Genomic DNA, 23,265 nt, shown 5'->3' with positions numbered 1-23,265 from the left:
TGTCCAAAGTTCTATAAGTACCCTCTTCGTCCATGGAAGAACAAAATGAAGTTTTAGTATACTGACTTTTTTTAAGAGAATAAAAGAGAAAGACTGGGAAAAGGAAATCCCTAGGCAAAGCTCTCATCTGTTTGCTCACTATTGCCAATGTCACACCCCTTATCAGCAGGCTTCTGGTAAATGGTATGCATAACCAAAGCAGTTAAGAAAAAGAGAGAGCAGCCCCAGTGCCCCTGAAAAGTCCATTGCCCTGTCAAAATCTCTCTCCATGGAGAACAAAGCCATGTGGCAGAAACCACTTCTTTTTTTTTTTTTTAATTGGGGTATAGTTGTTTTACAATGTTGTATTAGTTTCTACTATACAGTGAATTAGAGTTCCCTGTGCTATATACAGCAGGTTCTCGTTAGTTATCTATTTTATACATATTAGGAACCACTTCTTTCTGATCTAATTGGAAACCTTTGTCTAGAAATGTCTGAAGAGGGAAGATAGTTATCTAGTGCAATTTCATTCCATAAAGTTCTGAAAAGAAATGAGATGCCTCAAAAGATACAAAAGACTAAGAAAAGACCTGTGACAGAATAGGGGTAAGGCAGAATGGGAAACCAACTTTTCTCTTTTCTCAGATTGGAATTTCTTTGGAGGGGAAAGTATTAAGTTTCTAAAATAAACTTAATCCTCAATGAAACAAACATTACTCTTTGCAGATGACTGAAATTGCCACTGGTCCCTTATTGCCCTTTTCCTCTGAAATGAACAATTAGATGACCAGCATCCTCACTATCAAACCAAATTGAATTACTGAATATAGTAAAGTCATTCCTAAATTCTAAATAATTGATCTAGCACAACAATCTCAGTTCCCTTATTTGAATCTTTTTTTCCTCTTCATGATTTAGATTCCACCACATTAGCCATTTTTATTATGATTTAACTATCCTCCCTCCCCCTCTGTTCTCACTAAGCAATATAAATGCTAAGAGCTAACTTTCTAATGCAGCATTTATATATATATATGGTGCTCCAAGCCTGAATGACTCCAGCTACAGCTGCCCACATACAGTGAACCACATACAGAATCATCTCAGGGAAGGAGGATAAACAGCATCCTCCTCCTCCTCACCTGTGGACAGGACCTTTCTGTGAGTGACCATTATGTTCTCCCCAATTTTTCTTGCAGCATCCTTTATTTCGAAGATTTCATACAATGCTAGAGATGCAATGACACAAATTTTAGATGGGGAAACCAAACCCATCAATGTGAGAAAGAATTTGAACCAAAGAATTAATTTAAAACTAGAACGAATGCCAAAGATTCAGAATGAGGGAAACAGAGAGACAGAGAGACTGAAAGAAGGCAAGTAGGGAGGCTGCAGATATATTTCCATTAATTTAATGTCTAGATGACTTTATTCTACAGATTTGACACTGTAATTTCTCAGATTTAATCCATATGACACCAGCAACAATAGTGCAAACCAAAGCCACCTGAATTACAGTGACAGCGCCGCCAAGTTGCTGTCATAGCTGGTAATTTTGCACAGTCACCCACCAAGGATGAACCCAAATGTAGACTGTTTTCTGCACTGTCAACTCAGTTCATCCCTATGTTTGCTTATCAGAGCACCTGACCCTCCTGGGTCATTTCTGGACCATTCTCACTAAGATCAAAGATGTTATTATGTTCTTGGGGTGAACCAGGCATTGTGCAAGAATATTACATTCTTAGGGTAATCCAGGCAAGAATACAGTCTCTCAATCCTAGGTTTCTGTGTTCACCAAAGTAGCTATTTAATACCAATAAGTGAATTGGAATCTTCCACACATTCAAAATGTTGACACGTCTGCACATACCTAATAAGTAGAGTCAGAAGTAAAAAGTCTGTATTAACAAAATAGAAAAGCTTTGCAAAAAATTATAAAAAACTCACACTCTGGTTTTCCTTCCCGTAATTTTTCAGGTGAAATCAACTGAGGCTAAAACATGAGGAAAGGGAATAAAAGTTAACACAGGACTTCCTTTTCCAGAACTATTCTCTAAGGGCGTCTTTGCTACCTCACTTCCACTCACCTTCTTTCCACGTTGCTTCTGTCACTGGAAACACAGTCCTGATTCTCCTTCATGCAATCTGCACCTTCTTCCCTGCCCTAGAGTCATCCAATGCCATCCTCCAAACAGCCCCCAGCTTCTAAAGAATATGAAGCACTCACAAAAGGGCTTTTGTTGTTCAATGACATCTTATTTGCTAAATGTTTCCTCTTGACTTCTGTGTCTTCTGACCGATCTATGGCTGTCACCCTTCCAAGGGTCTGGGTGAAATACCTGCTGAGAGCTACGTTAGAAGTGGCTTGTTTTTCCTAAAACTTATGGTTGGTGCCATATATTCCACTACCAGTGCTCTGGAGCTGGCTTATACTGACTCACAAGAGCTGTTAAATTTTAAATAATTTTGCAAGTTGATTGTTACCATTGGTAACTTACAAATGGCCATGGTGGAAGTATTTAGACCACAGGAACTGATAAACATTACCAACCAAGGCTTTTTGTGTGTTTTGTCTTGGGATTTTTCTTTCTTTCTTTCTTTCTTTCTTTTTTTTTTGGAGAGCTAATTTGCCAACACATCACTCTCTCTACCTGTGCCTTGAAGGAAATTCTTCATTTCTTCTGTGAAATCACTGCCCTCCTAAAATTCACTTCTGAAGATACCCTACTAGAAAGTTTTTGGATTTCAGGTTTTGTGTTTCTTTTATAACTTACCCTCCCCAGTCCTCACAAGTACTCCCCCCAAGTGCTGAGCCCCTACTCTTGTCCAGTCACTGTTAAATCTGAGAGATCACCCATCTACAGAGAGAAAAACAACATCCTTTTCCCTTTGATGCTATATTCACCCCCACACCAACACCCCTCATCTATCATTCAAGAAAAAAGGACAGTTATGAAGAGTACCATGACGTTTAAACAAAACATTTGATGAAAACTATGAACCTACATAACCAAGAAGCTCAAATAACTCCAAGCAACAGAAAGAAATATGAAGAAAACTACAAGGTACAGCATAATAAAATTGCTGAAAATCAGTGATAAAGAGACAGTCTTAAAGCACCTGGAGAGAAAAAGACACATTTTGTACAGAACCAAGAGAATAAGAATTACAAGAGACCTCAAAAAACAATGCAATGGGCTTCCCTGGTGGCACAGTGGTTGACAGTCCGCCTGCCGATGCAGGGGACACAGGTTCGTGTCCTGGTCCGGGAGGATCCCGCGTGCCGCGGAGCGGCTGGGCCCGTGAACCATGGTTACTGAGCCTGTGCGTCCGGAGCCTGTGCTCCGCAGCGGGAGAGGCCACAACAGTGAGAGGCCCGCGTACCACCAAAAAAAAAAAAAAAAAAAAAATACAAGCCAGGAGACAATAGGTAGATATCCTTAGAGTATAGAAAGAAAAACCTAGAGTTCTATATGCAGCAAAGACACCTTTTCAAAGATAATGTTAGCAAAAATGGCAGAGTAAGGACTTATGAAAATAAATTTTATATCCATAAAAGCAATTAAAACACTGGACATTTTTCCAGAATCAACTTTTTCAGAATTCTGAAAATCAAACAAAGGCAATCTGGGGAGCATTTACTTGAGGAAAAAAAATGAAACTAAATCAGTGAGTTTTATGGCCTGTTGACTTGTCATTTCTTACTGTCCCTTCTCCTGTTTTGCTATAACCTTGAAAACCAACACCTGCAGTGGTGAAAAACAGGAGCAGGGCAGTAACTAGAGGGGTGCGACGGCACTGGATTTCCTTCAAAGACCAATCCCCAGGGAATTATCATGTAATCTGTTTGTTGATTCCCTGGAAGACCCCGCTAGCAAGACCATATATATTTGATCTGACTCAGCACTCATCCAGTACAAAGAGGCCCCAGGGGCATTTGGTAAAAACAATCAAAGGCAATTGTTGGAACATCATGACTGCCAAAAGCAACACATAATAACTGGGTAAAAACTGGCTAACCAAAAAGCTTAAAAAGAAAACATGGGGGGCTTCCCTGGTGGCGCAGTGGTTGAGAATCTGCCTGCCGATGCAGGGGACACCGGTTCGTGCCCCGGTCCGGGAAGATCCCACATGCCACGGAGCGGCTAGGCCCGTGAGCCATGGCCACTGAGCCTGCGCGTCCGGAGCCTGTGCTCCGCAACAGGAGAGACCACAACAGTGAGAGGCCCCGTACCACAAAAAAAAAAAAAAAAGAAAAAGAAAACATGGGGAATGAGATGTCTATAGCAGACTCTGAAAAGCTCTCACATACTTCTGGGATTCTTGAAGGCCATGTGCTTTCATAGGATTGTGCATACTCCCAGAGATGTGTGCTTGCTCAGGAATGACCTAAGAAGTCCTAAGCACTCACTTTTGGTTAACGTGGAGGCTCAACACAAGCTGGAAGTGAAGGCTGAATGAAACTGTATGCTGCCTGACTGAATGCTGAAGGCAAGTCCCAACATACAAACTGAGGTCCACCACAACGAATGGGAGACTTATTGGTTACACGCTTCCTGAAGGAAGAGGGAAAATGACTTATTGTTCAATTGGTACAGAGGTTCCACTTTTGCAAGATGAGAAATTCTTTTGCACAACAATGTGAACATAATTAACACTACTGAACTATATACACTTAAAAATGGTAAAGATGATAAATTTTGTTATGTGTTTTACCACTTTTTTTTTAAAAGGCATAATAGCCTGGCAATCAATGAAGTCTTGTAGACAAAATCATTTTCATGGTTCATTTGAAAAGTTTCAATGTTGTGCATGCTTCCACAGTTTGGTGTACTAAGTTTTGTTTTGTTTTGTTTTGAATTTTGTCTAGTTTCTCAACAACTAGAAGAATTTTGAAATGTCATCCAGAATAACCAGGACAACTTTCATATCCTTTCTAGTTAAAAGATTAATGAATGGTTCTGCAGTACTAGAGTAGACAAGGTAGACAATCTGTTCAAGTGCTTCCCCAATTGTGGGACTGGTGACAGACCATAGTTTCATTTTGTACCTTAAAGTCTTCCTTTGGGAATATGCCAACAAGGAATGTCACCTGGTCTTGACTGCCAGTTGTGATACTTGATATTGTCTACACAGTCTTCTACTGTGTTAGTTTTGGCATCATTTAGTGGCCTGGGATAGACTGCACATGCTTCTCCATCAATTACACATGCTCTTACATCAATCCTACATCAATTACAACCTGCGAACAAACATCTGTCTAAGTGTAAATACTTCCTTTAGCTCTTAAGAGAGGAATCACAATTGGCCATTCTGTAGCTTCTGGAAGCTTCACAAACTGTTTTCACAACCCTTCAATTAATTGATTTGGACCATCAGTAAGGTAAAAAATACCTGGTTAATATTTCAGGATCATCATGATGCAAGAGATGAAAACTGAAAAGTAGAATTTGATGAACAAACTTCTCCTTAAGACAAATGTTTTAAAGTGTCCAGGCTAGATTTCTAAAGATGGAAATAATGCACCAAAGGTATAAACATTTTTAAACGTTCACTCTGAAAGTATTTCAAACCTACAAAACAGTTCCAGGAGTACAGATAGCTCCCTTTTACCAATCTTCCCCAGATGCTGACATCCTGCATAACCACAGTACAGCTGTCAAAGCCAGGAAATTAATATTTATAAAGCAGTATAACTACGGATCTTATTCAAGTTCCACCAATTGTCCCACTAATGTTCTTTTTGAAAGCTTTTTTGTGGAACCTGGCGAGTATCACACATCACATTTGTTATACTTCCTTGGTCTCATCTAATCGTGGACAGATCCTCATTGTCTTTTACAGCCTCAACACTTTCAAAAGGTATTCACCAACTGTTTTGTGGAATGTCCCTCAGTTTGCGTTTGTCTCATGTTTTCTCATGATTTAGAATTCAGGCTATACATTCTGGGCAGCAGTATCACAGTGTACCTACCATACTTGCAGAGAGTGGCGTAGGACACATGATGTCTCTATCTCAATACTGGTGGTATTAACTTTGACTGCTTGGTTGTGGTGGTGTGCCTGATTTCTCCACTAAGCAGTTTCTGTTTATTCCCCCTGGACATCTTGTGAGGAAATGCTTTGCCCTCCTAAGTTTAGCATCCACTGATAGTTCTTGCCTGCAAAATTACTGCTGTGGTGTTTGCCAAATAGCAGTATTTTATTTCCATTCTTCCTTCTATATTTATAATTGGGATTATACTGAAGGGAGGATCTGCCCCTTTTATTTATGTATTCACATCACAACGGACCAAACATTTCCTTTTCTATGGGTATGAACAATTTTTAAGAATTTGGATGGACCTGATAAATTGCCTTCAGAAAGAGTGTATAGATTTACACTCCCTCTGGTACTACATGAGTTTGTCACATTTCTATACCCATACCAACAGTAATTACGTACAAATAAATTCATTTGTTTCAAAAAAGGATATCTAAGGCTTCCCTGGTGGCACAGTGGTTGAGAGCCCGCCTGCCGATGCATGGGACACGGGTTCGTGCCCCGGTCCGGGAAGATCCCACATGCCACGGAGCGGCTAGGCCCGTGAGCCATGGCCACTGAGCCTGTGCGTCCAGAGCCTGTGCTCCACAACGGGAGAGGCCACAACAGTGAGAGGCCCACGAACCACAAAAAAAAAAAAAAAGGATATCTAGTAATTACTTACCTTTGCAGTTTATTGCCTCTTATGTATCTTCAATGTTCATTTTTCATCTTCCATCATTTGTTATTTTATATAACATTGCACATTTTACGCTTGTCACCTATATGTTTACGAGATCTTTTTGCACTGAGGATATTATTACAAATGGAATAATCTGTAACATATTTTCTCAATTTCTTTGCATTTTACCTTTAATAATGAATGTCAATTTTACAGTTTTATATGGTCAAATATATTGATGTGTTCCTTTTTTATCTGTGCTGTTGTAGAAAGTTCTTTACCAAATAAAGATATTCAACATGCTCTCTTAGATTTTTGATTAAATCCAAATTTTTATATGTATTTCTTTTATTCTTTTGGATTATATTCCACTAGGCTTTCCAACATAAACTTTTTTCTTTGTTTCAGTATTTTCCCCCAAAGTTCAGGAATTTTTAAAGGTACAATTTAAATCATTGGGGAAATATATATATAACTTTTAATATTAATATGATGCTAACCATCCATTTTGGGGAATAAACTCCCTACTTCCCACTAGTTATAAAAATGGATTCCACATGGATATGTGTATTAGAAAAATATTTTTCATCAAGAAAATACAAACTCTACAAATCTAGTCAGCTGGATAAATATATGGCAGATTATCTATCCCTGGACAGTTTGTTAGCATTAGATTAAAGTGAAATAAATATGATTAAGATATCTTTCATCATATTGATACAATATTGCCTATATCTTAGATTATAACTGAGAGCATACACTGTAAAATCTTTCTGCTGTTCACGAAAGTTTCTCTAAAGTTTTTGGTTACGTTCAAGTCTCCTTATCAGGACAGCTATACCCCAAAGCAAGATTTTTATTTGAATAAAAAAAGGGCCATAAGTTGAAATAAATAACAGTATAAAATGTATATTTACAAACATTTATGATTACTAACATAAATATTAATTTATATCACATGTAGGCACAACAGAAGATGATAAAAAGATAACTGTAATGAAGACGAGGAAAAATACAAAACCAAATCAGGGATTCAGGTCTCTTTTTGTCAACACAACACACAAATGCCCCCAATGCTATATGTAATTAGCTGTAAACATCTCATAACAAACCAAACATCCAGGGGGCTCCCTCTGCCCAGGATGCATTACCGGATGTGGTACGCCCTGAAGCACTTGGCATGGACGCCCTTCTGGCACTTCTCACAGCGGGTGTTGGTCTGTGAGTGGCACAGGGCACACCGGGTCCTCTTGTCCTGGTGGATGATCCAGTGCCCAATCATATCAAAGCGGCTCTCGGTTTCCAGCCGCCTGCTTCGCCTCCCTTGGGATGATGTATCCGCGTTGCTCTCTAGGTACACGCAGGCCACGTATCTCCGGAAGGCCAGGAGGTCCACCTGGGCATCATGGCAGCATATCCTGTGCAGCTGCCATGCATTGTTAAGAGCAGCGTCAATAACATAGCCAATGAAACTCGAGTACCACTTCATACCCCGGATCTTCACTTTGTATTTGGCGATGTTCTGGTCCATGCGGCCGACACCCCCAACCTTCTCCTGGTACAGCCTCAGCAGGGATGGCTGATGAACCTGGGCCTGCGTCTTGGCTGCTCCCGAGTGATGGTTGGTCAGCCCCGCTGGCTCTATGCCCACAGCGTTGGAGCAGATGTTGACCACACTGCTATCATGCCAGCGGCACACGATGATCTCCTCACTCTCATCAACTTTGTAATCAAACGAACCCCTCTTCATTCTCTTCAGTTCTTTGGGATCTTTAAGGGGACATCGTTCAGTTCTGTACTCACGAACAGTTCCTGTGGCCTTCACTCCTTTCTTCCGTAAAATGGACATCAATTTGACACTTGTAAAAACCTTGTCAAAAAATATGTGGTATGGCAGACACCCACGTGTCTGAAGTGCATCCACAAATTTCACCACCATACTGCCTCCTAGGTCCAGGCCCCTGTCTGGCTTAGTGAACAGTGTGCCCTGTGAGGGCTCGAACCACACCAAATAGCCCCTGCTGGTCGTCCCACACCAGATCTTGTAGCCCAGCCGCACAGGTTTCCCCGCAGACAGATGCTTGGACCCCCGGTGTCCAAAGTACTCACACATAGACTCGCCAAAGCTGTAGAACTCTTCCAAGGGTGCATGCTTCTGGAAATTGTAGTTCATGCGGACAATGAGAGGCCTCACCTTGGCAAACCTATCACTTTCATCAAGCTCATTGTTATCTGCAAAATGCAGGTATGAGAAGATCAGTTCAAATCTGTCCCTTCTAATTGCATCAGCCACAAGATGATGATGTGAATCAGGGGATGTTTCCCAAAACATCCTTCTCCTTGGATAGGAGATATACCCACTTAAAATCAAAATGCCCAAAACACACTTCAATTCCTGGGCTGTGAGACCCAGGTTGACATTCTTCTGCCAAGCATAACGATTGGTTTCATTAACAATAAAATTAATTGTTCCTTCATCAAAAAACAATTCAAAGAGGCCTACAGGACTCAGTTCCTGGCTTTTGAGATCCTCCATATGAGGATCTGATGCTGTCCAACTGGTGAAGTCCGGGCAGATATCTCTTTTGGTCCAAACATGCTGAGGTTCCACTACTGCCTTTTGCTTCTTCATGGCTGGCTGCAGCTGCAGGTCATCATCCTCCTCCCCGGTGCCAGAGTCCTCAGGCACAACAAACGCATGCAGCACATTGCCAGGCAGGTGGGTTCCTCGCCGGCCATCTTCATCACCTGAGTCCTCATCAGTGAAGTCCCCTGAAGCATTGTTGGGCGGTGCAATGAAGATCTCCTCCCTACTCTGGCCAGATTCCTCCTCCTCCAGAGCATTCAGAACCTCAAGCAACTTCATGGACTTCAGCTTTGAGCCGGTTCTTCTCCCGGTAGTGAGGCTGCTGCGATGACAGGAAACAGAATGAAGAGAGGCCATGCAGGAAAGCCAGTGCTTCAGCAGAAAACTCCACTAAAGCATTGCCCAAGAGGAGGGCACTCGCACTGCAACAGCATCTTGGACCTAACACCATAAGGCATAGTGCCAGATAAGTGAATTTTCCAGACAAACTCAAATTACTCATCTAAGCGCAGAAGTATTTTAATGAAGGGAGACATTCTAAAGAGGTACTCCATACTTCCCTTCCTTCCTCTTTTTTTTTTTTTTTTTTTTTTTTTAGTGCTCAACAGAAAGAACATTTAATAATTTTCATGTTATCACTTGGGTAATACAAAGGTGGTAATCATTAAACATTAGCTCATGGCACATAAAAATCAAAGGATGGAGCTTTGGTACTCTTCTACTTATGTACTGCTGTAACGTTTAAGCCTTCTTGGGTTCTCTTACAGGACCCCGGGCACACATTCTGTTCACTTGTTTCATATCACCATTTCCTCTTCCCATCCTTGTTCTCCTTTTGCTTTATTTTTTTTATTTTTCTTTTTTTTTTACATCTTTATTGGAGTATAATTGCTTTACAATGGTGTGCTAGCCCCTGCTCCACAACAAAGTGAATCAGTTATACACACACATATGTTCCCACATCTCTTCCCTCTTGCATCTCCCTCCCTCCCACCCTCCCCATCCCACCCCTCCAGCTGGTCACAAAGCACCAAGCTGATCTCCCTGTGCTATGCGGCAGCCTCCCACTAGCTATCTATTTTACGTTTGGTAGTGTATATATGTCCATGCCACTCTCTCACTTTGTCACAGCTTACCCTTCCCCCTCCCCATATCCTCAAATCCATTCTCTAGTAGGTCTGTCTTTATTATTCCCATGTTACCCCTAGGTTCTTCATGACATTTTTTTCCCTAAGATTCCATATATATGTGTTAGCATACGGTATTTGTCTTTCTCTTTCTGACTTACTTCACTCTGTATGACAGACTCTAGATCGATCCACCTCACTACAAATAACTCAATTTCGTTTCTTTTTATGGCTGAGTAATATTCCATTGTATATATGTGCCACATCTTCTTTATCCATTCATCTGATGATGGACACTTAGGTTGCTTCCATCTCCTGGCTATTGTAAATAAAGATGCAATGAACATTTTGGTACATGACTCTTTTAGAATTATGACTTTCTCAGGGTCTTCCTTTCCTTCTTAAATAAAGTGTCTGAATAGAGGATCCCCTCTAGTGATTAATCCAGGTGCCACTGTTATCACCTGGTTAACAGTAACTGTCAATGGGAAGGCTCGGCTGCTGAAGTGATATCCACCGATGTCCCCTGACTCAGTGGCCCTAGCAGCTCTGCTTTCATGCTTCTGCCTTATCTGTCTCTTCCCTTTTTCTTATTCACTTGGCATATATGTTTCCTCACTTCCTAAATTCTCAAACTCTCCCTACTTGAACTCTCACTACCCAAATTCAGGACCTAAACAGATTCAGACAGATTTTCACAAAGCTCCCTCAACATCTGATATCCTACTGCATACTAGCTGCTAAACAGATTTGGAAACATGGAAACCCCTGCTATTCTAACTCTCCCTGTGCATGTAGGAACCAAACATAATAGACATTTGTATTTAGTGGGCACCAACCACAAGCAGGTGCTGCCCAGGGGCTGGCAGTGGGCACACTCCACTCCCTGACCTGCGTAGCACTTGTTTCCAAATGGAGGAGACAGATGACACATCAACAAACACGTAGCTATGCAGGACGGCACCAGGTAGCGATGAGGACCATCCTGAGTAAGGGACAGAGAGTGCAGCAAAGGAATAGGGCTGGGGGTGCTACTTTAGACATATGATGAGGGAAGGCTCACAGGGCAGATGGCCTAGAGAGGTGAAGGAGTGAGGCTTGCAGACAGTTGGAGACTGGGTGTCCCAGAGGGAGAGAAAGAACTGTAGGTACGGGTGCAAGGCCCTGTGGTTGAAGGGACTTGATATCTATGAACAGCAAGGAGGTTAGTGACACTGCAGATGTAGTGAGGGGAGGAGAGTAGAGCAGAGGTGGCTGGGTCCAGGGACAAGGCCCCACAGGGTTCCAGAGGTCCTGATCAGGACTTCCAGTTGTATTCAGTTATCACAGGAAGCCCCTGAGGGGATGGAGCAGGACAGTGAGGGGTCAAATACATTACTCTGGCTATGAGAACAGACTGGACTTGGGAAGGTGGGCGCTGCTGCTGCCCTATGCCTTGGCCTCTGCATGAGAAAAGCCATGTGCCAGAGGGAGGATGCAGGCTTTACCACAAAGGCTATTTCTCTGCTTACTCTTAGGCTTTGGAGTTTAAGCTGCATTAGAGATTCACTCCAACCTCACTTCCAGGACACTGACTCCACCAGCCACCCCTGCTGGAGGCTAGAGTACAAGAGGTCTGACCTCTGGGGAGATGAGGTATGCCTCAAGCTCTCCATGGCCAGCCAGAAAGGGAGAGGAAACCTGAAGCTCTTCCTTTCCATGGACCTCGAACTAAGACATGTTCTCAAAGGGTAACAGCCATCTTCATGCCTCCCCTGACCTCCCCTGGTCTACAGAAGCAGATCTAGGCCTGCCCAGCCACAATCTCTGCTAGTCTCACCACTCAAACTGCTGCTCACCCACAGGCCCTCAAACACCTCTGTGCATACCTGTTCAAACCCTTGGAGTGAGAAAGCCTGCAGGAACTGATGCAGCCCCACAGACAACCATCTTGTGTCTTGAAAGATAAGGAAAGTAAATCACGTTTTTAGATCAAGTGCAGAACTAGAGCTACACAGCTGCCCCCGTACTGTACCATACACACTCCTTTGTCTGCCTTGTGTTGTCTGCAATCTTCATCTCTCCTCTCCCTCCTTGGAGCTTCATAGACACCAAGTGCTTAGGGTGGCCAGCAGGACTGAGAACTGAAAATGTTATAGACTTGGTCTTTCAAAAGCAGAGAAGTAAATACAGTTAGCCTTGAATAACATGGGTTTGAACTATGAGTCCACTTATACATAGACTTTTTTTGGTAGATACATCCTGGAGTACTACTACATGATCCTCAGTTGGTTGGAACCGCCAGTGCAGAGGGCCCAATTATAAAGTTATACACAGATTTTCAAATCCGCAGAGTCAGCACCCCTAATCCCCATGTGTTCAACAGTCAACTATACTTGCATAAAGCCTTTCATCAAACATTACTCCTACCTTGATGATGAAGCCATGGTATACTGTGAACATGAGGTTGTCTTTACTTGCAGAGTCTAAGAATCTGTAAGACAACAGAAGTCAGTTTTAAGAAATCATATCTTAATTAGCAAAGGAACAGGACCTTCTCTACCATTTAAGGGAAAAAAATCTCAAGATTCACTATCAACCAGAGGGAAATGGATCAAGTACACACAGGAAATGATGTGTAGTTGACTGGCTAGTCAGAGGGAAAAAGAACAAGCTCCCCCATCTCACACCTCACAACAAAATACATTCTAGAGCAGGGTTTCCCATAGGCAGAACTATTGGCATTTTGTTTCTTGTGGGGGGCTGTCCTATGAATTATGTGATGTTTAACAGCATCCCAGGCCTCCATCTACCAATAGAACAACTACCCCACTAGTTGTGAAAAACAAAAAGGTTTCTAGATAAACGTCCTCTGGTGGGGAGAGTAGGAGGTAAAATCTCCCCTGGTTGAAGACTACTGTCCTACATCAGCACTACCAATAGAACTTGCCACATGATAGAAAGATTTTATATCAGTGCTGTCCAATTTGGTAGCCATGAGTCGCATATGGGTATTAAGCACTGGATATATGGCTAGTGTGACTGAGAAACTGAATTTTTAATTTTATGTAATTTTAAGTAATTCAAATTTAAATAGTCACATGTGGATGGTGGCTACTATATTAGATAGTGAAGTCCTAGATGTATTAAGTATTAATTCCCAAAACCAAAACTTATAAAGTATATTAATGACCACAGAGGGAAACCTTTCTTGTAGAAAACACAGAAACTTAAAGGAAGGTGGATACTTCTAACTACCTCAAACTTCCAACAAATCTGTAGTAGGCAGAAGGCCCAAAGGACCCCAAATAGGTTGAACTCAAATAGGGCTACACCAAGACACATTATAATTAAATTGTCAAAAGTCTAAGACAAAGAAAGAATTTGGAAAGCAGCAAGAGAGAGAAATTACATACAGGGGAATCCCTATAAGACTAGTAGCAGATTTTTCAACAGAAACTTTTTAGACCAGGAGAGAATGGGATGATATATTGAAAATGTAGAAAGAAAAAACTATCAACTAAGAATGTTATTCCCAGCAAGCTGTCCTTCAAAATTGAAGAAGACATAAAGACTTTAACAAGCAAACAAAAGCTGAGGGTGTTCATACCACAAGACCTGCTTTAAAAAAAATGCTAAAAGGAATTCTTCAAGTAGAAGTAAAAGGGCACTAATTATATCATAAAATAATATGAAGATAGTGTAAAACTCATTGGTAGTGGTATAAAGTCAGTCAGGTAATAGGGGTGTATAATTCACTAACAACTCTAGATTTAAAGTTAAAAGTTAATGCATATATGTAGAATCTAGAAAAATGGTACCGATGAACTGGTTTGCAAGGCAGAAATAGAGACACAGAGGTAGAGAACAAATGTATGGACACCAAGGGGGGAGAGTGGGGGGAGGGCAGTGGGGGGTGGGATGAATTGGGAGATTGGGATTGACATATATACACTAATATGTATAAAGTATATAACTAATAAGAACCTGCTGTATAGCACAAGGAACTCTACTTTGTTTTACTGTACAGTAGAAACTAACACAACATTGTAAAACAACTATACCCCGATTTTTTTAAAAAGGGAAAAAAAACATTTTAAAACAACTATAACTACAATAATCTGTTATTAGATATATACTATAAAAAGTATGTAAACTGTAGCATCAATAATCTAAAATGTGAGGGGGAGAAGTAAAAGAGCAAAGTTTAGAAATGTTATAGAAGTTAAGGTGTTACCAGTTTAAAATAGGGTGTTATCATTTCAAGATTATTTTATGTAAACCTCATGGCAAACACAAAAGAAAAACTTATTGTAGTTACACGAAAGAATATAATAAACAAGTCAAGGCATAATGATACAATAATTCATCAAATCATAAAAGAACACAACAGGAATAAAAGAAACAAAGGATTTATAAAACAGAAAACGATGAACAAAATGAAAATAGTTAGTCCTTACCTATCGATAATTTCTTTAAATGTAGATTCATTAAATTATCTAACCAAAAACCATGGAATGGCTTAATGGATAAAAAAATAAGATCCAGTGATATGCTACTGACAAGATACTCACTTGACCTTTTTAAATATACAAATATGCTGAGTGTAAAAGGATGGAAAAAGATATTTCAAGCAAATAGTGACCAAAAAAAAAAAAAAACAGGGGTAGCTAAACTTATATCAGTCGAAATGAACTTTACTGAAATGGAAACAAGAATATAAGATAATTATGTAATGAAAAACAACTATCCATCAAAAAACATAACAACTGCAAATATTTAAGCACTAAATATTTGAGCACCTAAAAATATAAACCAAATACTAAGAGAACAAAAAGGAGAAATAAACAGCAATAAGATAATAGTGGGGGACTTTAATACCCCACTCTCAACAATGGTAGATCATTCAAAGAATCAATAAGGAAACATCAGACTTGAATGCCACCATAGACCAAGCGCACATAAAAGACATATACAGAATATTCTATTCAACAATAGAAAAATATACATTCTTCTTAAGCACACATAGAACATTTACTGGGATGTTACATGTTAGGCCACCAAAAAAGTCTTAGCAAATTCAACAAGACCAAAATCATACTAAGTATCTTTCCTGAACACAGTGGTATAAAGCTAGAAACCAGTAACAGGAGGAAAATTGAAAAACTCAAGAATGCATAAAAATAATTCTCCTGAACAACCAATGTAGCAAAGAAGAATTAAAAGGAAAATAAAAAAGTATCTTGAAACAAAAATGGAAACACAATATACAAAAACAGGGGATGTTAGCAAAAGCAGTTCAAGAGGGAAGTTTATAGCCATAAACACATACAGAAAGAAAAGAGAACTATCTCTAATAATCCAACTTTACACCTCAAGGAACTAGAAAAAAGAACAAACTAAGCTTAAAGTTAGCAGAAGGAAAGAACAATAAAGATTAGAGCAGAAATAACTAAAGGAGAGACGAAAAAAATGAGAAAAGATTAACAAAACTAAGAGTTTGTTCTTTGAAAAGATAAACAAAATTGACAAACCTTTAGCTAAACTATCCAAGAAAAAAAAAACCAAACCAACAAAATTATAAATCAAAGAGGAGACATTAGAACTGATACCACAGAAATACAAAGGATCTGTGCACCTGAAACTATCACATTGTTAATCAGCTATACTCAAGTATAAAATAAAAAGTAAAAAAAAATACAAAGGATCATAGAGGGTAGTAGAAACATTTATCTGCCAACACACTGGACAATGTAGAAGAAATGGATAATTCTTAGAAACAAAAAATATACCAAGACTGAATGAAGAAAAAAGAGAAAAAGTGAACGAACCAGTTACTAGTAAGGAAACTGAATCAGTACCCAAAACCTCCTAACAAAGAAAAGCCCAGAACCATATGGATTCAAGGTGAATTTTACCAAACATTTAAAGAATTAATATCAATCCTTCCCAAACTGAGTAGCCAGAAGCCCAATTCCCAGTTTCCCCCTCAAACTAAAGGGAGAAAGAGCAAACCTGATTGCAAATTATTGTGTATTTCTGCTCTAACATGTCTTAAGGATACCTAAAACACCGGTGTGGCAGAAAAAGCTGTGAGGCAGAATACAAATCCACAGACGTCTGGAGCAAGAGACTGTAGGTAAAGATACATAACAGACCATTTAAGGCTATTTGGAAATACAGGACATTCAAAAGCTTCCACGTATACGGAGGAATTTAAGAAAGCCACATGCAAGCCCAAGACACACGCTCAGAAAACTCCTGAGAAGACCTTAAACTTTTACCTTGGGCTAATCCCAAGATTAAGAGCATCCTAACTAAGTGATGAAGGAGTGTCCCAGCAAAGAGCAAATATGTAAAGACGAGGAGAGGTAGATGGTCTTTTTTGGGTTTTTTGTGTGTTTTTTGTTTGTTTCAGCTCCTGAGATTCATGGAATTCTCTGTCAAAAGATTAGCTGAACACAACCTATAGGAACAGAGTCTTCAGTGATCACACATGACAACATATAGTCTTTCCAGAAATAGTCTGGAAAAGTCCCAAAACAAATGAACTACAATGGCCTTCAAAAAATTCAAAAAAGCAAACCCTGGGGAATTCAAGGAGTCTAATTTCCAGAACTACATCATATTAGAAAAATGTTCAATTTTTAGCAAAAAAATCACAAGGTACAAAAAGAAACAAGAAAATGTGGCTCATTTAATGCTGATAGAACCAACTCTGAGGAAACCTAGACATCAGACTTACTAGACAAAGCCTTTAAAATAATCATCTTAAATATGCTGCAAGTAAATGGAAAACATGGACAAAGAACTAAAGGAAATCAGGCAAACAATATATAAACAAAGCTGAAATGAAAAATTCACTAGAGGAGTTCAACACCAGAGTTGTGAAGGAAGAAAAAAAGGACTGAACACTGGACTATTAAAAATATCAACTCTTAGAGGCTCCGGGAAGATGGCGGAAGAGTAAGATGCGGAGATCACCTTCCTCCCCACAGATACATCAGAAATACATCTACACGTGGAACAACTCCTACAGAACACCCATTGAACGCTGGCAGAAGACCTCAGACCTCTCAAAAGGCAAGAAATTCCCCACGTACCTGAGTAGGACAAAAGAAAAAAGAATAAACAGAGACAAAAGAAGAGGGATGGGACCTGCACCAGTGGAAGGGAGCTGTGAAGGAGGAAAGGCTTCCACACACTAGAAGCCCCTTCACGGGCGGCAACTGCAGGTGGCGGAGGGGGGAAGCTTCAGAAGTGCAGAGGAGAGCACAGCAACAGGGGTGCGGAGGGCAAAGCGGAGAGATTCCCGCACAGAGGATCGGTGCCGACCAGCACTCACCAGCCCTAGAGGCTTGTCTGCTCACCCGCTGGGGCAGGTGGGACTGGGAGCTGAGGCTCGGGCTTCGGTCGGATCCCAGGAAGAGGACTGGTGGTGCGAACACAGCCTGAAGGGGTTAGTTAGTGCACCACGGCTAGCTGGCTAGCTGGGAGGGAGTCCGGGGGGGAAAAAGTCTGGAGCTGCCAAAGAAACAAGAGACTTTTTCTTGCCTCTTTGTTTCCTGGTGGATGAGGAGAGGGGATTAAGAGCACCACTTAAAGAAGCTCCAGAGACGGGCACAAGCCGTGGCTATCAGCATGGGCCCCAGAGACGGGCAAGAGACACCAAGCCTGCTGCTGCCACCACCAAGAATCCTGTGTGCGAGCACAGGTCACTATCCACACCGCCCCACCCGGAGCCTGTGCAGCCTGCCACTGCCAGGGTCCCGGGATCCAGGGACAACTTCCCCAGGGGAACGTACGGCACGCCTCAGGCTGGTGCAATGTCACGCCGGCCTCTGCCACCGCAGGCTCACCCTGCAATCCGTGCCCCTCCCTCACCCCGGCCTGAGTGAGCCAGAGCTGTCGAATCAACTGCTCCTTTAACCCCGTCCTGTCATCAAGAACAGACGCCCTCCAGCGACCTACATGCAGAGGTGGGGCCAAAACCAAAGCTGAGCTCCGGGAGCTGTGCGAACAAAGAGAAAGGGAAATCTCTCCCAGCAGCCTCAGGAACAGCAGATTTAATCTCCACATTCAACTTGATGTACCCTGCATCAGTGGAATACCGGAATAGACAATGAATCATCCCAAATTGAGGAGGTGGACTTTGAGAGCAAGATTTATTATTTTTTCCCCTTTTCCTTTTTGTGAGTGTGTATGTGTATGCTTCTGGGTGAGATTTTGTCTCTATAGCTTTGCTTTCACCATTTGTCCTGGGTTTTGTCCGTCCATTTTTTGTTTGTTTATTTTGGTTTTTTACTTCTTTAAAAAATTTTTTTCTTAACAATTGTTTTTTATTTTTATTTTAATAACTTTATTTTATCTTACTTTATTTTATTTCATTTTATCCTCTTTCTTTCTTTCTACTTTTTCTCCCTTTTATTCTGAGCCGTGTGGATGAAAGACTCTTGCTGCTGCAGCCAGGAGTCAGTGCTGTGCCTCTGAGGTGGGAGAGCCAACTTCAGGACACTGGTCCACAAGAGACCTCCCAGCTCCACGTAATAACAAACAGCAAAAATATCCCAGAGATCTCCATCTCAACACCAACACCCAGCTAAACTCAAAGACCAGCAAGCTACAGTGCTGCACACCCTAAGCCAACCAACTAGCAAGACAGGAACACAACCCCACCCATTAGCAGAGAGGCTGCCTAAAATCATAATAAGGCCACAGACACCCCAAAACACACCACCAGACGTGGACCTGCCCACCAGAAAGACAAGATCCAGCCTCATCCACCAGAACACAGGCACTAGTCCCCTCAACCAGGAAACCTACACAACCCACTGAACCAACTTTAGCCACTGGGGACAGACACCAAAAACAACGGGAACTACAAACCTGCAGCCTGCAAAAAGGAGACCCCAAACACAGTAAGATAAGCAAAATGAGAAGACAGAAAAACACACAGCAGATGAAGGAGCAAGATAAAAACCCACCAGACCTAACAAATGAAGAGGAAATAGGCAGTCTACCTGAAGAAGAATTCAGAATAATGATAGTAAAGATGATCCAAAATCTTGGAAATAGAATAGACAAAATGCAAGAAACATTTAACAAGGACTTAGAAGAACTAAAGAGGAAACAAGAAATGATGAACAACACAAAAAATGAAATTTAAAATACTCTAGAAGGGATCAATAGCAGAAAAACTGAGGAAGAAGAACGGATAAGTGACCTGGAAGATAAAATCATGGAAATAACTACTGCAGAGCAGAATAAAGCAAAAAGAATGAAAAGAACTGAGGACAGTCTCAGAGACCTCTGGGACAACATTAAATGCACCAACATGTGAATTATAGGGATCCCAGAAGAAGAAGAGAAAAAGAAAGGGACTGAGAAAATATTTGAAGAGGTTATAGTTGAAAACTTCCCTAATATGGGAAAGGAAATAGTTATTAATCAAGTCCAGGAAGCACAGAGAGTCCCATAAAGGATAAATCCAAGGAGAAACACGCCAAGACACATATTAATCAAACTATCAAAAATTAAATACAAAGAAAACATATTAAAAGCAGCAAGGGAAAAACAACAAATAACACACAAGGGAATCCCCATAAGGTTAACAGCTGATCTTTCAGCAGAAACTCTGCAAGCCAGAAGGGACTGGCAGGACATATTTAAGTGATGAAGCAGAAAAACCTACATCCAAGATTACTCTACCCAGCAAGGATCTCATTCAGATTTGATGGAGAAATTAAAACCTTTACAGACAAGCAAAAGCTGAGAGTTCAGCACCACCAAACCAGCTTTACAACAAATGCTAAAGGAACTTTTCTAGGCAAGAAACACAAGAGAAGGAAAAGACCTACAATAACAAACCCAAAACAATTAAGAAAATGGGAATAGGAACATACAAATCAATAATTATCTTAAATGTAAATGGACTAAATGCTCCCACCAAAAGACACAAACCGGCTGAATGGATACAAAAGCAAGACCCATATATATGCTGTCTACAAGAGACCCACTTCAGACCTAGGGACACATATAGACTGAAAGTGAAGGGATGGAAAAAGATATTCCATGCAAATGGAAACCAAAAGAAAGCTTTAGTAGCAATTCTCATAGCAGACAAAATAGACTTTAAAATAAAGACTATTACAAGAGACAAAGAAGGACACTACATAAGGATCAAGGGATTGATCCAAGAAGATATAACAATTGTAAATATTTATGCACCCAACATAGGAGCACCTCAATACATAAGGCAAATACTAACAGCCATAAAAGGGGAAATCGACAGTAACACATTCATAGTAGGGGACTTTAACACCTCACTTTCACCAATGGACAGATCATCCAAATAGAAAATAAATAAGGAAACAAAAGCTTTAAATGATACATTAAACAAGATGGACTTAATTGATATTTATAGGACATTCCATTCAAAAACAACAGAATACACATTCTTCTCAAGTGCTCATGGAACATTCTCCAGGATACATCATATCTTGGGTCACAAATCAACCCTTGGTAAATTTAAGAAAATTGAAATTGTATCAAGTATCTTTTCCAACCACAATGCTATGAGACTAGATATCAATTACAGGAAAAGATCTGTAAAAAATACAAACACATGGAGGCTAAACAATACACTACTTAATAACGAAGTGATCAATGAAGAAAACAGAGAGGAAATCAAAAATTACCTAGAAACAAATAACAATGGAGACACGATGACCCAAAACCTATGGGATGCAGCAAAAGCAGTTCTAAGAGGGAAGTTTATAGCAATACAATCCTACCTTAAGAAACAGGAAACATCTCAAATAAACAACCTAAACTTGAGCCTAAAGCAATTAGAGAAAGAAGAACAAAAAAACCCCAAAGTTAGCAGAAGGAAAGAAATCATAAAGATCAGATCAGAAATAAATGAAAAAGATATGAAGGAAATTGACAGCAAAGATCAATAAAACTAAAAGCTGGTTCTTTGAGAAGATAAACAAAATTGATAAACCATTAGCCAAACTCATCAAGAAAAAAAGGGGGAAGACTCAAATCAATAGAATTAGAAATGAAAAAGGAGAAGTAACAACGGACACAGCAGAAATACAAAAGATCATGACAGATTACTACAAGCAACTCTATTCCAATAAAATGGAAAACCTGGAAGAAGTGGACAAATTCTTAGAAATGCACAACATGCCAATACTGAATCAGGAAGAAACAGAAAATATGAACAGACCAATCAGAAGCACCGAAATTGAAACTGTGATTAAAAATCTTCCAACAAACAAAAGCCCAGGACCAGATGGCTTCACAGGCGAATTCTATCAAACATTTAGAGAAGAGTTAACATCTATCCTTCTCAATCTATAGCAGAGGGAGGAACACTCCCAAACACATTCTACGAGGCCACCATCACCCTGATACCAAAACCAGACAAGGATGTCACAAAGAAAGAAAACTACAGGCCAATATCACTGATGAACATAGATGCAAAAATCCTCAACAAAATAGTAGCAAACAGAATCCAACAGTACATTAGAAGGATCATACACCATGATCAAGTGGGGTTTATCCCAGGAATGCAAGAATTCTTCAATATATGCAAATCAATCAACGTGATACACCATATTAACAAACCGAAGGAGAAAAACTATATGATCACCTCAATAGATGCAGAAAAAGCTTTCGCCAAAATTCAACACCCATTTATGATAAAAACCCTGCAGAAAGCAGGCACAGAGGGAACTTTCCTCAACATAATAAAGGCCATATATGACAAACCCACAGCCAATATCTTCCTCAATGGTGAAAAACTGAAACCATTTCCACTAAGATCAGGAACAAGACAAGGTTGCCCACTCTCACCACTCTTATTCAACATAGTTTTGGAAGTTTTAGCCACAGCAATCAGAGAAGAAAAGGAAATAAAAGGAATCCAAATCAGAAAAGAAGAAGTAAAGCTGTCACTGTTTGCAGATGACATGATACTATACATAGAGAATCCTAAAGATGCTACCAGAAAATTACTAGAGCTAATCAATGAATTTGGTAAATTAGCAGGATACAAAATTAATGCACAGAAATCTCTGGCATTCCTATACACTAATGATGAAAAATCTGAAAGTGAAATTAAGAAAACACTCCCATTTACCATTGCAACAAAAAGAAAAAATATCTAGGAATAAACCTACCTAAGGAGACAAATGACCTGTGTACAGAAAATTATAAGACACTGATGAAAGAAATTAAAGATGATACAAATAGGTGGAGAGATATACCATGTTCTTGGATTGGAAGATTCAACATTGTGAAAATGATTCTACTACCCAAAGCAATCTACAGATTCAATGCTATCCCTATCAAACTACCACTGGCATTTTTCACAGAACTAGAAGAAAAAATTTCACAATTTGTATGGAAACACAAAAGACCCTGAATAGCCAAAGCAATCTTGAGAACAAAAAATGGAGCTGGAGGAATCAGGCTCCCTGACTTCAGACTATAACTACAAAGCTACAGTAATCAAGACAGTATGGCACAAAAACAGAAATATAGATCAATGGAACAGGATAGAAAGCCCAAAGATAAACCCACACACATATTCTCACCTTACCTTTGATAAAGGAGGCAGGAATGTATAGTGGAGAAAAGACAGCCTCTTCAATAAGTGGTGCTGGGAAAACTGGACAGGTACTTGTAAAAGTATGAAATTAGAACACTCCCTAACACCATACACAAAAATAAGCTCAAAATGGATTAAAGACCTAAATGTAAGTCCAGAAACTATCAAACTCTTAGAGGAAAACATAGGCAGAACACTCTATGACATAAATAACAGCAAGATCCTTTTTGACCCACCTCCTAGAGAAATGGAAATAAAAACAAA

At 40.1% G+C, this 23,265-nt stretch overlaps 1 protein-coding gene across 7 annotated transcripts in view; it reads right to left on the bottom strand.

Moving 5' to 3' along the window:
• Positions 1-7,047: 7,047 nt before the first annotated feature.
• PGBD2 (piggyBac transposable element derived 2) overlaps positions 7,048-23,265 on the bottom strand; it is a 31,989-nt gene continuing 15,771 nt past the window's right edge. For 2 of the 7 annotated variants that reach the window (XM_067032184.1, XM_067032185.1), the window contains exons 3-4: positions 12,813-12,876; positions 7,443-9,595 (exon numbers count right to left, since the gene is read on the bottom strand). In XM_067032184.1, the coding sequence (XP_066888285.1) occupies positions 7,837-9,595; positions 12,813-12,829 (1,776 nt within the window). In that variant the 5' untranslated portion in view covers positions 12,830-12,876 and the 3' untranslated portion in view covers positions 7,443-7,836. Of the gene's footprint in view, positions 9,718-12,812; positions 12,877-23,265 lie in introns of all 7 variants that reach the window. The other 5 variants (XM_067032182.1, XM_067032183.1, XM_059061844.2 and 2 more) reach the window with 4 other exon arrangements.

The sequence above is a fragment of the Kogia breviceps genome, chromosome 4 (genome assembly GCF_026419965.1).
Source record: "Kogia breviceps isolate mKogBre1 chromosome 4, mKogBre1 haplotype 1, whole genome shotgun sequence".
Taxonomy (NCBI): Eukaryota; Metazoa; Chordata; class Mammalia; order Artiodactyla; family Physeteridae; genus Kogia; species Kogia breviceps.
This window is presented reverse-complemented; position numbering and strand designations above follow the sequence as displayed.